Source organism: Pan paniscus, chromosome 3 (genome assembly GCF_029289425.2).
Source record: "Pan paniscus chromosome 3, NHGRI_mPanPan1-v2.0_pri, whole genome shotgun sequence".
In the NCBI taxonomy this organism is placed as follows: domain Eukaryota; kingdom Metazoa; phylum Chordata; class Mammalia; order Primates; family Hominidae; genus Pan; species Pan paniscus.
In genome coordinates this window covers 4,501,279-4,517,826 of record NC_073252.2, presented here as the reverse complement: position 1 = coordinate 4,517,826, position 16,548 = coordinate 4,501,279, and the positions used below count along the sequence as shown (strand labels likewise).

General features: G+C 42.4%; 1 protein-coding gene and 1 long non-coding RNA gene across 3 annotated transcripts; one reads left to right on the top strand and one right to left on the bottom strand.

Moving 5' to 3' along the window:
• Nucleotides 1–2,105: 2,105 nt before the first annotated feature.
• LOC117978781 (uncharacterized) lies at nucleotides 2,106–2,609 on the bottom strand. Its single transcript, XR_004669458.3, has 2 exons — nucleotides 2,485–2,609; nucleotides 2,106–2,367 (listed from the first exon to the last, which is right to left on the bottom strand). It is a non-coding gene; the product is annotated as an uncharacterized LOC117978781 (long non-coding RNA).
• Nucleotides 2,361–15,436, top strand: TMEM128 (transmembrane protein 128). 2 transcript variants are annotated; one of them, XM_003816486.5, is made up of 5 exons: nucleotides 2,361–2,884; nucleotides 4,651–4,792; nucleotides 10,499–10,657; nucleotides 13,045–13,153; nucleotides 14,722–15,436. In XM_003816486.5, exons 1-4 carry the CDS (start codon nucleotides 2,788–2,790, stop codon nucleotides 13,142–13,144), a joined length of 498 nt encoding a protein of 165 aa, XP_003816534.1. In that variant the 5' UTR covers nucleotides 2,361–2,787; the 3' UTR covers nucleotides 13,145–13,153; nucleotides 14,722–15,436. The 2 variants fall into 2 exon arrangements, with proteins under 2 accessions (XP_003816534.1, XP_008967791.1); XM_008969543.4 differs by having other exon boundaries at nucleotides 2,361–3,389.
• The last annotated feature ends 1,112 nt before the right edge of the window (nucleotides 15,437–16,548 follow it).

Here is a 16,548-nt window from a genome sequence, read left to right as displayed (position 1 = left end):
CACTCCAATACCCGATGTTTCACAGATGAGCAAACTGATACTTAGAACAATAAAATAACTTGCCCAAAGACCCACAGGGATGGAGGCAGGATTTGACAGTCTATACACACCTTGGATTTAACTATGTTGCTAAGTGGGGGGCCAGTAAAGGTCACAATGAAATTCATTTGTTCCCCACAAGTAATCCACATTGAAAATGAAAATTTCTTAATTGGTAGCAAATCTGGTATCACATATCTATCTATAATTAGGGTGCCACAGTACACACATTGAAGGGTTTCTTTTCTTTTCTTTCTTTTTTTTTGAGACAGAGTTTCACTCTTGCTGCCCAGGCTGGAGTGCAATGGGTGGTCTTGGCTTACTGCAACCTCCACCTCCTGGGTTCAAGCCATTCTCCTGCCTCAGCCTCCCAGGCAGCTGGGATTACAGGCGCTTGCTACCATGCCCAGCTAATTTTTTTTTTTTTTTTTGTATTTTTAGTAGAGACGGGGTTTCACCATGTTGGCCAGGCTGGTCTCAAACTCTTGAGCTGAGGTGATCCACCTGCCTCAGCCTCCCAAAGTGCTGGGATTACAGGCATGAGCCACTGCACCTGCCCAAAGAGCTTCTTTAATGGACCTCAGAAATGAAGATGTGGTCATTAAATACTGGAATTTTTCCAACCTCCTTTTAAGTATCATCAATATGCTGTGCAAGTAGTGCCATTTAAAATTGCAGAGAAAAAACTCTGGAAGGATTTCAGATCCAAATTCAAAGGCCCCGAAACCACAAAAGGAGAAACCTGATCTGACCTGAACATACCATGTATGGGAACCTGGGATAGCGGCGATGCTCTTGGGAGTATTCAGTTACCACGGAGGCCCTGCACTGACCCTTTTTCGAGGAGACAATCAACAGAAGATTGTATTTGATGGGACAAATTCACTTCCTGTTAACAAGGCTTCTAACCCTGTACGAAAGAGAAGAAGAGAGGGCAAAGACTTCAGTTGGCTTTGAATAAATGAATCCAGTTCTTTAGGAGTCTTGAAAGAAAAAAAAAAAGAAAAAAAAAACAGGATAAAGGAGGTATTGTTTAGAAAGGCCATATGATCCACCCAGCTGTTAAATCCTGTGCTCCGAACGGGGAAGAAAGGCTGAAGAAATGATAAATCAGTAGAGATTTGGTATTTCTCTTTTTTTAAAAAATTTTTTTAATTTTTATTTTTGAGAGGGAATCTCACTCTGTTGCCCAAGCTGGGGTGCAGTGGCAGGATCACTGCAGCCTCCTTCTCCCAGGTTCAAGTGATTGTCCTGCCTCAGCCTCCAGAGTAGCTGGGATTACAGGTGCCGGCCACCATTCCTGGCTAACTTTTGTATTTTTAGTAGAGACGGGGTTTCGCCATGTTGGCCAGGCTGGTCTCGAACGCCTGACCTTGTGATCCGCCCGCCTCGGCCTCCCAAAGTGTTGGGATTACAGGCGTGAGCCACCGCGCGGGGCTGGCACTCTTTTCTTGAGTATTTCTTATTACATTCCTTTTACAAACACCCCAACACATCGAAGATGTTAAACAGTGCCTACTAATTCAAATTTTACTTCCTATGTAGCTGGTTCTCCACCCCTGTATTCAACTCACCTGAAACCACTCTCCCTGCTCTCCCACTCTGCAGCAGAATAAACTGCCCTTTATATGTACAGTGTTTCTATTATGCCCCATGTACAGTGTTTTTATTATGGCACTGTATTGAAGCTGCTTCCTCTACTAGATTCTTCTGTCCTCATCATTTTATCACATGCAGCTGCTCAGAAAATGTTGGCTGCATTGATGAAATGCTTTCATACATTTACAAATGGAGTTTTCTTGTAATATACCTCTGTGGTTTTCTTTGGACAAGGAGCTCCTCACGTGCAAGGCCATGTCTTACTCATCTTTATCTCCACTGCTAGCATGGTGCCTAACAGCTCCTACCAAATAGTAGATGCTCAGTAAACGTTTGCGTGGCTAAGCCCACCATTTCTCAGCACATGACTCGCTGGGAAACGGCTGGGAGAGTAATACGCGGGATTATTGACGAAGAAAAAGTTGTGAACTCATAACACACAGTTTGTGGACGTGAGCAGTGTGGAAAACAGCAGTTTGCTGGGAAAGCAATTTAGTTCCCTCGGTTCAGGCTGGGAGGATTTTTCACAAGTGGCGAGGAGGAGGCTCACATGAACCACATACAGGTACTTCTCACTGAAACGCACAACAAATCTAGAGCCAAGTGTAATAACGAAACGGGCCCCAAGAAGTTTATTTAATGCCCAGGGGCCCCCAAGTGGTCACTGCCAGGCTCTAGCATCCTGTCCAGCAGGCCTTTCTCCTCCTTTCAAGTCTTGCTGGACGACTCCTGAAAAGCAAAAGTAGGAAAAAAACTGGGGGCTGAGAGTGGAGGGCTGGACAGAGGGTATGTCTCCTGCTCTGGCACCCGGAAGCCTGCGAGGGCTTCGGAAGCGCAGCGACTCACGGTCGCGCATCCCGGCCCTGGACGCATCCAGCGGCAGCGGTAATCCTGGTCCTCCTGGGCTTCCGTAGGTCGGAATGAACTTGGGAACTCTTCCACCGGGAAAGCTCAGTGTTGTAAAATTCAAATCACACTTGCCGACATGAGAGCGGAACCTTTGAGGCCGACTCCACCCTAACTGCTCGCTAACTAAACAGCGAAGAGAACACAGTCTCCAATCCAAACGCCAGGAGGCCCAGAACCGGAGCCGACGCCGGAAGCGCTGTGTCTGACGTCACTTCCGTCGCATTTCGGGGCGGTACCAAGATGGACTCTTCGCGGGCCCGGCAGCAGCTCCGGCGGCGATTCCTCCTCCTGCCGGACGCCGAGGCCCAGCTGGACCGCGAGGGTGACGCCGGGCCGGGTGAGGCGCGCACCAAGCCGCCCCGAGGTTCTCAGAGGCGAGGCGTCGGAAAACGGCCGGCCTCCGGCAGCCCTGGCCCAGTCTGGAAGGACTGAGTTTCGGCTTTGCAAGTCGAATATTTAATGTCAGGGAAGATCCTTAGAATCGCGGAGTGCTGTGCATCGTCATCTCAGCTGCGCTTCAGAATTCTCTGGAGAGCTGATTTGACACCTGTTTGGAAATAGCGATTAAAATTAAAAATACCCACCAGTTTTAAGTCTTAAGGATTTACCAGAAACATGCCTGTACCGCAGTGTACAATGATGTGCGCAGTGTTTCACTTCAGGATTGCTTGTAATAGCGAATTACTAGAAATATCTGTCTTGCCCGTCAGCAGAAAGCTGGTTAAGTAAATTTGGGTATATGTATACCTGACACGCCAGGTCGACTCGTATGTACCAATGGGGATGATTTTCAAAGGGAAGTGTGGAACACTATGGTATGCCGCCATTTGGGTACAAAACAGGTAACTTGTGATATATGTTCACCTGTGGATGCGTAGAATATGGAAGAATTCAGTAGAAATTGTAAGTGGTGGTTGCTTCTGGGGATTAGATCTGAGGTTAAGGATGGGAGACAGATACTTCATTTTGGATATTTTTTATCTCATATGTTTTAAAACCGTGTCCATTTATTACCTTTTCAAAATAAACACGAATAACCTCATGCCCAGGCATGATGATGTATACATTTTGAGGATATCCCAGAATATTATGAACATGCTTCCCAGGGTTTCCGATGGTCATCTAAAGGCCCAAAACCTCAGATGTGGACCATTGATTCTCACGTGAACGTAGAGGGCATGTCAGAATCCCCGGAAAGCTTAATAGAAATCATCCATCTGACCCAACCCCCATCCACCCATTCTTTCAGATTGCGTTCCAGACAGGAAAAATGTCTTGTCCATCACCTGTCTAGACAGTGCTGTGCTGGAACTAGAGCTCTGGTGTGCCGTTTCCACTTTTGAGCTGTGTTTAAAGTAACTAAAATATTTAGTTATAGGCTGGGCAGAGTAGCTCACACCTGTAATCCCAGCACTTTGAGAGGCTGAGGCGGGCTGATCACGAGGTCAGGAGTTCGAGACCAACCTGGCCAAATAGACCAGCCTGGCCAAGACGGTGAAACCCCGTCTCTACTAAAAATACAAAAATTAGCCCGGCGTGGTGGCAGGCGCCTGTAATCCCAGGTACTCGGGAGGCTGAGGCAGGAGAATTGCTTGAACCTGGGAGCCGGTGGTTGCAGTGAGCCGAGATCAAACCATTCCACTCCAACCCGGGCTACAGAGGAAGACTCCGACTCAAAAAAAAAAAAATTTTTTTTAGTTATAAAAGTGTTCTTGGAAGACCACAAGTCCAGTTCATGCGCTAATGTTTGCCTTTGGCATTTTTCCTAATTAACAAGACTAATTGCTTTCCTAGAAGAAATGTGAAACATAATATTAAAATTCTTACATTTCCAGGTGACATTGTTATTTCCGAAAAACGATGAAAGTGTAAATTTGATTTCACAATGTATTTAGAGGAAATAAATTGACTGTATTGACCGTATTTTATAGTGGGCTCTTATTTTTTGTAAATATAAACCTATCTCAAGGGTTTTACAGAAGGATTTGTTATCATGGGAGAGACTGTTTCTTAGCTCTAGGAAATGATTTTATTTGGCTTAAGTGTAATTTTTCCTCGCAAAATTGTGGTAACTTAATAAGTTGAAATCTTCCTTATTTGCAGAAACCTCTGCAGCTGTTGAGAAAAAGGAGAAACCTCTTCCAAGACTTAATATCCATTCTGGATTCTGGATTTTGGCATCCATTGTTGTGACCTATTATGTTGACTTCTTTAAAACCCTTAAAGAAAACTTCCACACTAGCAGGTAAGAAAATTTTATTGCTTTGTAAATTAAACCCAAGTCTGATTTTTCGTGTTATATTTTGTTAGTTGAATTCTTCAAACAGTAAGCACCTACTACTCTCTGCCAGGCCCTGTGTTGGAGGTGCTGGTGATACGAAGATGAATATGAGATGGGGGTCAAAGGGTACATATTTTTAGTTATAAGATGAATAAGGTCTGGAGATCTAATGTACATACAGTATAGTGACTATAGTTAATAATGCTGTATTGTATACTTGAAATTTTCTAAGAGTAGGTCTTGTGTCCTCCCCCTGTTCCCCTACCAGTGGTAACTATGTGAGGTGATGAGTGTGATAATTAACTTGATTGTGGTAATCATTTCACAATGTGTGTGTGTATATGTATACACACATATATATTTATATATGTATATATGTATATATTCATGTGTGTGTATATATATATCAAGTCATCACACTGTATACCTTGAATATATAAAATTTTAATTTGTCAATTATACTTCAATAAAGCTGGAAAAAAATAAAACCAATGAGAGGGTGTGTGCTCTGGGCATATACAGTAGAGTGGAATAGAACTGGAAATTATTTGTGTGCAAATAAATGTGTTGTAGGAAGGTAGTAAATTTAAGAAGAACCTAATCCGTTTGGGGAAAAGAGGGAGAAAGACTGACCGAAGGTCTTCAAAGACCAAGTACAAGAGTACTGGGAGGAAGAGTCGAGAACTGTGGCCAGTGGGAATTGGGTCTCAGGGTTGGTTTCAGAGGGTAGTTACAGCTGACAAGGTAACTACAGGGTGTGACTGCGTTAGAGTGGAGGTGAAGGTCCACAGTGGGAGGAGTGAGAACTTTGTGGCCAGACCAGATGTCCAGTAGTTCCTCATTCACAGGGACTGAGATCCTTTCAGTATAGTCTCCAGAGTTGACATGGAGGAGAGGGTTGGAATCATATCCTAGGGTCCTTACTGCACATTGGAGAGTGATGTGGAGACCCTTGGATAAGAAATGGAAGGGAGAGGTATGTTGGTGAGCATCATGGCATTGGGAGGGCTGGTGTGCTTAGGGTCAAGAGTAATAATTTGGAAGTACCAGTGGGGGTAGGAAGATGCAGACAGGACTGTGGTCCCCTCGTATCATGGCAGGACACATGATTTCTCCTCAAGGGCCTTCAGGAGGAGCAGTGACTTCTGGCGGAGGAGACTGCCGAGCCACAAGGAAAAAGCCCACAGGGGAAAGTAGGCAGAGGGGAGTTTATTTAAACTGTCCTCTACTTTCTAAGGGAGAAACTTTCCCTAAACACTCCCATCTTCTGCCCTTCCATGTCACTCACTCCTTTGTGGGAGGTGGCGTGACTGATTGAGTGTGTGATGAAGAACTGGACGAAGTTAGCTCAGCACCTTCTTCTGCTGCAAGTCGGCTGCCCATAGGAAGCGCAGAGTCTGGTCTGCCTTCCCATGGTGTCATTTCACGGGGGCAGTCCCCACAGGAAGAGGTCTCTAGGTTTTCATTTTGACCTGGAACCCAGTGGGTAAGGCTGTTTCTGGGTGTCAGAGACCCAGTATTAGGAAGTGCTTTGTCATCACTCACCAAAGCCATATTCTTCCCACGGCTGCATCAGTATAACAGACATTTAATCTTCATCAGCTTGACTCAGTCATCTTTCTTAGAACTTGGGCTGGGAAAAGAGGGATGGATACTTTATTTTTATTTTTATTTTGAGACAGGGTCTTGCTGCACTCTGTCACCCAGGCTGGAGTGTAGTGGTGCGATCATGGCTTGCTGCCTTGACTTCCCAGGCTCAAGTGATGCTCCCACCTCAGCCTCCCAAGTAGCTAGGACTATAGGCGCACACCACCATGCCTGGCTAATTTGGTTTATTTTTTGTAGAGACGAGGTCTCTTCATGTTGCCCAGGCTGGTCTCAAACTTCTGGGCTAGAGTGATCCTCCCACCTTGACTTCTAAAGTACTGCGATTACAGGTGTGAGCCACTGCACCTGGCTGGAGGGGATGGGTACTTTAACCACCACCAATAGCAGCTGCTCTTTCCTTCATCAGATACTTTATGGAGGCTGAGATGTGTTTGGCTGTCGGTGCCAAACACGTGGAAGGTGCATTTCTAGCTCTCCAACAGCTCATTCTAGGCTGCAGCAGACAAGTTACCAGGCCGCATGGTATGTGCTCTGTAAGTGTAGGCACAGGGTATTATGGGAGCATCTAGGAGGGATATCTAGTCCAGGTCAACCTCAGGACTGAGACCTTTTTGAGGTTTTAGGAGATGTGAGAGAACTTCTCTATTTGTGTCCTTATATTGGGTATTTTTAGTAGTTTAAAGAAATGGCAGAGTAAGAAATGGTCACACATAAGATATTTGGGGGCAACTGCAGTGAAGTGGAGTGCCCAGGACCACGTAGCTGCTGTGTGGCAAAGCCAGGACGCAGACACTGGGACCAGGGCTGTGGGGGTTGGAAAGAAAGTAGAAGTCATAGATCTGTCCTCAACAAGGTGTCATCTTAGGGAGAAAAAGGCAGAAATGCATTCTCAAAGGCTGAGGATTTTGAGTTGCATTGTTTTCTTGGGAAGGACTCATTAAGGGGGGTTGGGGGGCATTGAACAGCCATGAAATGAGAGGGCTGCACAAAAGACAGTGCCGGCTGAGTTCTGCTTTTGGAAAATGGCTAAAATGGCTCGTTCTTCTGATGCCTGAGGTTATTTCTTTTTCCTCTGGTTCTAGCCTAAATTTAGAAGCTTGAGGCCTTAAGGTTCTTTATATTGTTCAAAAATGGGAGAGCAGGTCCGTATTAAAAACAAAACAGGCCAGGCACGGTGGCTCACGCCTGTAATCCCAGCGCTTTGGGAGGCCGAGGCAGGCGGATCACGAGGTCAGGAGATCGAGACCATCCTGGCTAACACGGTGAAACCCCGTCTCTACTAAAAATACAAAAAACAATTAGCCGGGCATGGTGGCGGGCGCCTGTAGTCCCAGCTACTTGGGAGGCTGAGGCAGAAGAATGGCGTGAACCCAGCAGGCGGAGCTTGCAGTGAGCCGAGATCGCGCCACTGCACTCCAGCCTGGGCGACAGAGCGAGACTCCATCTCAAAAAAAATAAGTAAATAAATAATAACAAAACAACACTGTGATGCTTTAGAAATCACAGTTTAAAATACACTGCTTGTGTGCATCAAAATCAACAGTGGAGTTAAAGACAGAAAGTAAAATTAAAATCCTAGATGCTCAGGCCCAGAATTTTGGAAACTGGGGACTAGGTAGTTTCTCTTAGAAAGGTGCAAGGTGACTGTGATATAAAGCCAGGGCCGAGGACCACTGACTGATAGTATTATATTTTGTTCAGGCAGTTTAAAAAATTTTCTTAGGCCGGGCATGGTGGCTCATGCCTGTAATCCGAGCACTTTGGGAGGCCGAGGTGGGTGGATCACCTGAGGTCAGGAGTTCAAGACCATCCTGGCCAACATGGTGAGACCCCATCTCTACTAAAAATACAAAAATTAGCTGGGTGTGGTGTTGGGCACCTGTAATATCAGCTACTCAGGAGGCTGAGGCAGGAGGATAGCTTGAACCTGGGAGGTGGAGGTTGCAGTGAGCCGAGATCGTGCCGTTGCACTCCAGCCTGGGCAACAACAGTGAGACTCCGTTTCAAAAAAAAAATTTTTTTTTTCTTATATCCACATGTTGGCAAAGGAAAAAAAATGTCTAAAAAGACTCCTTAGGGGTAATGATAAAAGGCCTTTTTAGACATTTTTTTCCTAATCATTCCTGTGGAATGTGGAATTAGATAAACTATATATTCACTTATATACTGCATGCATGTCTATGCTTTATACATACAATTAGAGCCAGATTTTTTTCTTCACTTTGGGGGCGATACTCCCCCCAGTGAGATTGCATGCTCTAGCAGAAGAGAGGTCTTTGAAGATTCCTGAAGATGAACATGGAAATTTTTTCCTCATGGATATAACTTGAGTGATGGCTGGGCACGGTGGCTGACCCCTGTAATCCCAGCACTTTGGAAGGCTGAGACAGGTGGATCACTTGAGGTCAGGAATTCGAGACCAGCCTGGCCAACATGGACATGGTGAAACCCCATCTCTACTAAAAATACAAAAATTAGCTGGGCGTGGTGGCCGGTGCCTGTAATTCCAGCTACTCGGGAGGCTGAGGCAGGAGAATTGGTGAACCCGGGAGGCGGAGGTTGCAGTGAGCTGAGATTGCAGCACTGCACTCCAGCCTGGGCGACAGAGCAAGACTCCGGCTCAAAAATAAATAAATGAAAATAAAAATAACTTGAGTGGAATAATAATGATTATGATTGAGAGTCAGCTGTGAGGAGCACTTTGCTGACCACTTGATTTAATTCTCACAGCTATTCTGAGTTAAGTACTGTCAATATTTCTGAAACACACAAAGGTTAGGTAATTTGCCTAGAGTCACAAAACTAGTCTTGCTCAAGTTAAGATTCAAACCCATACAGACAGATTTCAGAGGCTGTGCTCTTAACCCCTTCCCTCTACAGCCTCTCATGACTCCGAATCTCAGAATTGCATCATCGTAAAAAGCCTTCATGGAATCCGGAACCTTGCCATTATTGGAAGTTCACTTTGTGCCTTTGTAACTTATCTGTTGTAGCCATCTGTTCTCCCTCTCTCTTCCACATGGATTGTCAGGCTTTTCCCATAGAGAAGCAGATGATGATGGGATATTGGATTGAGTTGGGAGAATGGGAAAGGGACTTCAGTCCCCAAGTCCAGCTGGGGTGGACGGAAGGGGTTGTCCAGCTTGCCTCACACTTGCTGAATCAGGTCACAGGTGGAATTGGAAGGGAGTAAAAAGGCATTGGCATTGAGGGTGAGGTGGTGAGTAGAAGATATTTTGAAAATGGGAGGATTTCATTTAGAAATCTTTTATGAGAGCAAATTTGAATTATTGATCTTCCTAATTGTCTTCCAGTATTCCAAGAAAGTCCACTTAACTTGGAGGAATGAAGTTTCCCACTGATAAACTTCTTTAATCCTGTCACACTCAAAACTTCAGAAACAACCAGAAAGCCACTATCTTCCTTGTATTTTTGTTTTTATTTATTTTATTTTTTGAGACAGAGTTTCACTCTTGTTGCCCAGGCACTCCAGGCTGGAGTGCAATGGTGCCATCTCAGCTCATTGCAACCTCTGCCTCCTGGGTTCAGGCGATTCTCCTGCCTCATCCTCCCAAGAAGATGGGATTACAGGCGTGCGCCACCACGCCTGGCTAATTTTGTATTTTTAGTAGAGACAGGGTTTCTCCGTGTTGGTCGGCTGGTCTCGAACTCCTGACCTCAGGTGATCCACCTGCCTCGGCCTTCCAAAGTGTTGGGATTATAGGCGTGAGCCACTGCGCCCGGCCTCTTCCTTGTATTTTTAAAGAAAATGCATTGTCATGACCAGAATTTTCCCTTGGTTGGTTGGCTGATGAGAGTGTGTATATAAATGCTTGTATTTCAAGTCTTACTTTTCATTCTTTCCTGAGTTGTGTATCTCTTTTTCTCACCCCCATCTCCCATAGATTGAGACTTTCTGAAAGCATGGATTGTTTAAGTATGGCTCCCTCTGCAACACTTGATATTCTTAGAAGCAGATTTTTAAGCTATTAGTAAAAACTTTTAAGATATCTGACGATTCATTAAGTGCTGTCAGACCTCTTACTGTTTTTATCTCCACAGCTGGTTTCTCTGTGGCAGTGCCTTGTTGCTTGTCAGTTTATCAATTGCATTTTACTGCATAGTCTACCTGGAATGGTATTGTGGAATTGGAGAATATGATGTCACGTATCCGGCCTTGATACCCATTACCACTGCCTCCTTTATTGCAGCAGGAATTTGGTAAGTTAACTTTGAAATGACTAACAGGAATGAACAACAAATTTTTTTTTTTGATCAGATAGTGATATGCTTGGTCCAAACTTCGAAAGAAAAAAAGTTAAAACAGAAAAATAGTCTCCTGGTCATTCATGCTCTCTGGTTCCCTTTTCATTAGTATCTCTTTCTGCTTCTATTTATGGATCTAGTTATTTAAAGCACAGATGGTGACATTCTGTACATATTCTGCATTTTGCTTTTTAAATCTATTTTATTATGACATACAGTACATATAGAAAAGTGGAAAAAACTGAGATGAATGAATTAGTGAATGAATTCTCATGAAGTGATCATTGGTGTAAACTGAGCCAGCACACTGGGAACCCCCTTCATTCTCCCTCCCAGTTACTACACCTTCCCTCCTGCCACAGGTAAATACTGCCCTGACCTTCATGGTAACTACTTGCTTTGCTTCCATTAGATATTCTATTTTTGTTTCAGCTACGCTTTTGAACTTTATAGAAATGGATTTGTACAGGGTGTATTCCTTCACATTGAGCTGGCTGTGTGCAGCATTGTGTGCAGTTCTTTCATATTGTCGCCGGGAACAGTGACTCATCTTCATTGCTCTTTAGCATTCCATTGTTTAATTGAATCCCAGTTTTCTTTTCCCTTGTTGATTGTGTTTAGATTTTTTTCAGTTTGGGGTTACTATGAAGGATGCTATAAAGAGCATTCTTGTACATGGCTCTTGTAGCACAGTGAACACATTTCTGTTGGGTGTAGAGATGTATGTATATATGTATATATATGTACCCCAAGGGGTAAAATTGTTGGATGTACGTACCTTTGACTTCAGTAAATCATGCCAAACTGCTTTCCAAAGTGGTTGTTTGTCCTTTTTTCCTTTTGTTTTTCAGTGGATCCTTATAGTTTGAGATTCTTCCATAATGGTACATATAGATGTGTCTCATTTTTTTAAACAGTTGCATAGTTTTCACAGCATGGACATAACATGATTTATTTAACCTGTCTTCTGTTGCTGGACTTCGTTATATTTATACCCAAACAATGCCACAATGAATAACCTTCTTCATAAGTTAATTAAATACTCAATGAAAAATACAGGGTTTTTTGGGTTTATAAAAGTAATACTTGCTCACCGAGGGAAAAAAAATCTGTAAATTACATAAAAACGCAAAGGAAATATATCCTATGATCCAACCAGAAAGAAAACTACTTTTCCTATGTTGTGTGTAGCTCTCTAGTTTTTTCTTTCTTTATATCAATTGGATTTTTTTTTCTTTTTGGAGATAGGGTCTCACTGTGTCACCCAGGCTGGAGTGCAGTGGCATGATCACAGCTCACTGCAGCCTCGACTTCCCAGGCTTAAGTGATCCTCCTGCCTCACTCAGCCTCCCGAGTAGTTGGGACCACAGGCATGTGCCACCACATCTGGCTATTTTTTGTATTTTTTGTAGAGATGGGGTTTCACTGTGCTGCTCAGGCAGGTCTCAAACTCCTGGCCTCAAGCCATCTGCTTGTGTTGGCCTCCCAAAGTGCTGGATTACAGGCGTGCACCACCACCCCCGGCCTAATTGAATTTTTATTTTGGAAGAACCATATACCTTTATACATATTCTTTCTATGACTTATTTTCTGTAGTTGAAGTTCAAGGTTGTTTGACAGTGTGATGTGGTTATTGTTAACCTGTATGTGGGGGCATGCAGATATGTTGTTTTACTTTTTCCCATGAGGGTAAGATCATCTCCAGAAATGTTAATTTTTTAGACAGTGTGATTTGTGATTATAGTTATTTAATACTCATACTTATCAAACTATTATATATTAAAACCAATAACCATCTGAACTTATTTGAATATAGTTTTCCCTATTCTGTTCTTAGAAATTTCAGTCATTAAAAATCTTTATAATTAGTGTTTTAATTTTACTTTGATGACAGGAATAGTGTTTTTCTCAATGAAAGATATAATAGCAGCCTATAAGTGATAACTGTTTTCATTCTGTTTTTAAGAGACAATACTTTGGTCTTTTTTACCATGATAGTTTAGTGTGTGATGTCATAAAAATGGGCTGTAGCCATTTAAATTCTTGTTCAAGTGCAGAAACTAAGAGACTTCAGTTTCTATTAAGCCATGTCAACTCCTATTAGGAGACCTTTAGTGGTTCCAGTTCCAGGGCCTTCTTGAAGAAATTGTGATACTTGTGTAATTATATCTAGAGTTTTCCTTTCCAGCATTGGCTAAGTCACATACCTGAGAAATATGATACATAGAGAAAGTTGCTGACTGGATGAACTTTTCTACATTGAATTCTTTAAATCTGGATTCTAGAATAAAATTATTGATGCATATTGGAGTTGTCAACTGTTTATGTCTTGTTCTTTTCAGCTTCAACATTGCTTTATGGCATGTGTGGTCCTTTTTCACTCCATTGTTGTTGTTTACCCAGTTTATGGGGGTTGTCATGTTTATCACACTCCTTGGATGATTTCCGAAGGTAAGATATCTGGAGTGGTTTTTCTAAAAATGAACTCGTTTGAAAAATGTCTTTTATGACAATTTTCAGTGGATGGAGCTGTAACAGACTATTTGTGAATTATTTTCAGTCATGTTTACACCAGAGTTGTCCACACTAGAATTATCCATTCATTGAACTCTGAGATAGACTCCTTTTTGTTTTGAGACAGCGTCTCACTCTGTTGTCGAGGCTGGAGTACGGTGGCATGATCACAGCTCACTGCAGCCTTGACCACCTGGGGGCTCCAGCAATCCTCCCACCTCAGTTTCCCAAGTAGCTGGTATTATAAACATGTGCTACCATGCTTGGCTAATTTTTAAAAATTTTTTTTTTAGAAACAGAGTCTCCTTATGTTGCCCAGGCTGGCGGGGGTTGGGGGCTGAGACTCTTTCTTTTGTAAAAGTTGGTTCTAAGTGACTACTTTTTAGAGAAGGTACCCTGCCTTTCAAAGACCTCATAAAGACAGGATTTGTACCTTCCAATATAGTTAAATTCACACATTAGACCATTTTATGTTGAAATTATATTAATTTCTGTCAGCTTATATTCAATGACTGTTGGCTAGATCATTCTTAAGAAATGGGAATACAGGAAGAATGAACAATTTTACCCAATTGGGAAAAAAAATTCTGCCATCTTCTAATTATTCTGACTTCCTCATAAAAATGTGTTGGATGACACAATCAGCTTTCGTTTGGTGTTATTTATAGAATTTCTGCCTCCCTACAGATCACCCCATCCTGAGATCTGCTGCCTTACACAGTGGAGGCTGTTTTCTGAGTGTCGGATAACTCTGTTATTAAATAAGTGTATATTGAGAATACTCACTCCAGATGCTTAGGGGCATGGTGAGAAGGACAAAGTTAGTGCCTCCTGTCAGGTCACTTACATCAGAACTTGCAGGAAACCTGCTTTATACAGCAGTTGACAGGTGTGGAAACTGAAGCTCATGGAACTAAAAGTTAATACGCTAAATTTTCAAGGAGTTAATGAAAACTGACATTTCTGCTAAAAACAGCATGTTCTCCCTGTGGGATTTTAAAGGAAGGTCAGTGGTAACTGTGTAAAGAAGAAATGGACATAGTCTCATTGTTAGCAGTCTGAAAATAGTTGCTAGCACCTCCATGCCCACGCCAATGTCTCCAGCCTCCTTTAGGCACCTTGCTGTGTCTTGGGACCACTGGGAGCCCTCACAGGAGGCCCTTCGTTCCTGTACACATGTGGTGCCACAAGCGGCTTTGGGCCCGGAGGAATCCTACGCATCTCAGAGCACTTCCTCACCTGACCCTGTCACCCGTCTCCGCTTCTCATGTGCTCAGCCCCTTCTTTGACTCTTGAATTTTGAGTTTTTACAGATGTTTGGGAGCTCTTACTCTGACATGAAGTTATAATTGGTAATGGAGACTCAGACAATGTTGTAGATTACAGAGTGAACTATGCTTTTTAGTGTTAAATGCAATAGCTTGAGATAGAATGTTTTACTTGGTACATAAATGCTGGTTTTCTTTCAGATTTAAGGACATATACTTTTTTTTTTTTTTTTTAAGACACAGGGTCTTCTATGTTGCCCAGGCTGTCTTTGAACTCCTGGGATCAAGTGATCCTCCTGCCTCAGCCTTCGAAGTAGTTGGGACTACAGGCCCACGCCACCGTGCCTGGCTGGACATGTAAATTTGAAGTGAGTGGTTAAACATCCAGCTAGCTGAAAGCATGGCAGACCCTAACAGAAAAGCTACAGTGTGTTTTTGCAACTGTGAAGTGAATGGTTTCCTGGGAAAAATTGTGACTTTGTATAACTATTGTTGAAACCAGAATAAATTATATTTCACTTGCATATGCTTAAATTATTAAAATTTTCAGAAGTCAGTGATACAGAAATACTATTTTGCAATGTTAATCTGTTTGAGTCTTTGGAGAAAGTGGTTTCATTATAGGTACATAGTGCACTGTTAATATTTTAAACAAATAGTTCACTCTTCCATTTAAGGGATAGCAGTTCCTTGTATAAAATGACTGGATGTGTATAAAGGAATTATGTTGTCATGTGCCTTTAACCAGCTTTAGTAATTACTATAATCTCATATTTATGATAGTTTTGTTAGGTGACAGGACCAAATGAAAACATTTTATGTTTTCTCATCACTTTAGATTTTATCATTATGTACATTACTGGGTTTTTAGCATTTCCTAATGTGAAGTTTTAATCACTTTTAAGTATACATTTTTTTCTGTATCATTTAAATAAAATATCTTTATAACTTTCTTGTGAGTTTTGTTCATGCAAACTTTGGAATAACTTCTGGTTTTTAGCTATTAGCACTTTGAATTAACTGTAGCAATAACAAGGGCTAACTCTGTTCTTCAAAGACTTTATAAAGACAGTATTTGCACTTTCAAATGCCAATATGTCTACATTAAATCTAAGCAGCATAAGCATTGTGACAGAATGTATCTCATGTTGATTGTTTTCTCTGTAAGGTGACTTCTAATAATGACCTGACTTAATCACCACTTGTGTCTGGTTCAGATCATACCCTGCCATTTACTAGCTGCAAGACCTTCAGTAGTACAGGTTTAGTATCCCTAATTTCAAAATCTGAAACTTTTTGATTACTGACGTGACACTCAAAGGAAATGCTCATTGGAGCATTTTGGGTTTTGGAATATAATGCAAATATTCCAAAATCCAAAACACTTCTGGTCCCAAGCATTTCAGAGAAGGGGTAGTCAGACTGTAATCTTTTTTCAGCTGTGAAGTGGGAACAATATCTGTCTTATAGGGTTGTGCATAATAGTAATAATGTTTGTAAAACACCAATTACAGTGCCTGACATAGTAGGTGTCCACTCAATAAATGGTAATGGAGAGGGAAAGAAAGGGAAAGCAGAATCTAGGATCAGGAATATCACATCTGGTCATGATGTCTGCAAAGCAGAAAGTCAGGCATGATGAGTAGACAGAAGCAAACCCAGTTTGTGGTCATGGGTATGTGAAGGTGTGGCGAGAGTGTCATTTAAAGTAGGGAGCAAGGCCAGGCAAAGGCCACAATCAGGCAGCAGAGTCAGGCAGTGATTAATCAGGCAGTGATGTGAGGGTCTGATACAACTGAGGCTGCAGCCCTGGAAGGTAGGGCATTTGGATCAGACTCCCTGGAGGGAGCTTGGGTGGAGAGTGCCCCAGTATCAGCCTTCACACATTTTATATCTTTTTTTTTTTTTTCTTGAAGAGTATGTTTACAACATGGATAGAAGTCTAAGGCTGGCATGTGTTTAAAACAATTAGTTAAAACCCAGTTTCCCAAGAGCTAATAACTGGCCAGTTAGGATGGTATGAAGATTATCCTATTACTTAAAAAAAGACTTTGAGACAGAGTC

Bases quoted from the DNA above. Each gene is read 5' to 3' on its own strand.
- TMEM128 (XM_003816486.5), top strand. From the start codon at position 2,788: ATGGACTCTTCGCGGGCCCGGCAGCAGCTCCGGCGGCGATTCCTCCTC. The intron at 2,885-4,650 runs GTGAGGCGCGCA...CCTTATTTGCAG, and splicing joins CGAGGGTGACGCCGGGCCGG to AAACCTCTGCAGCTGTTGAG. The intron at 4,793-10,498 runs GTAAGAAAATTT...TTATCTCCACAG, and splicing joins GAAAACTTCCACACTAGCAG to CTGGTTTCTCTGTGGCAGTG.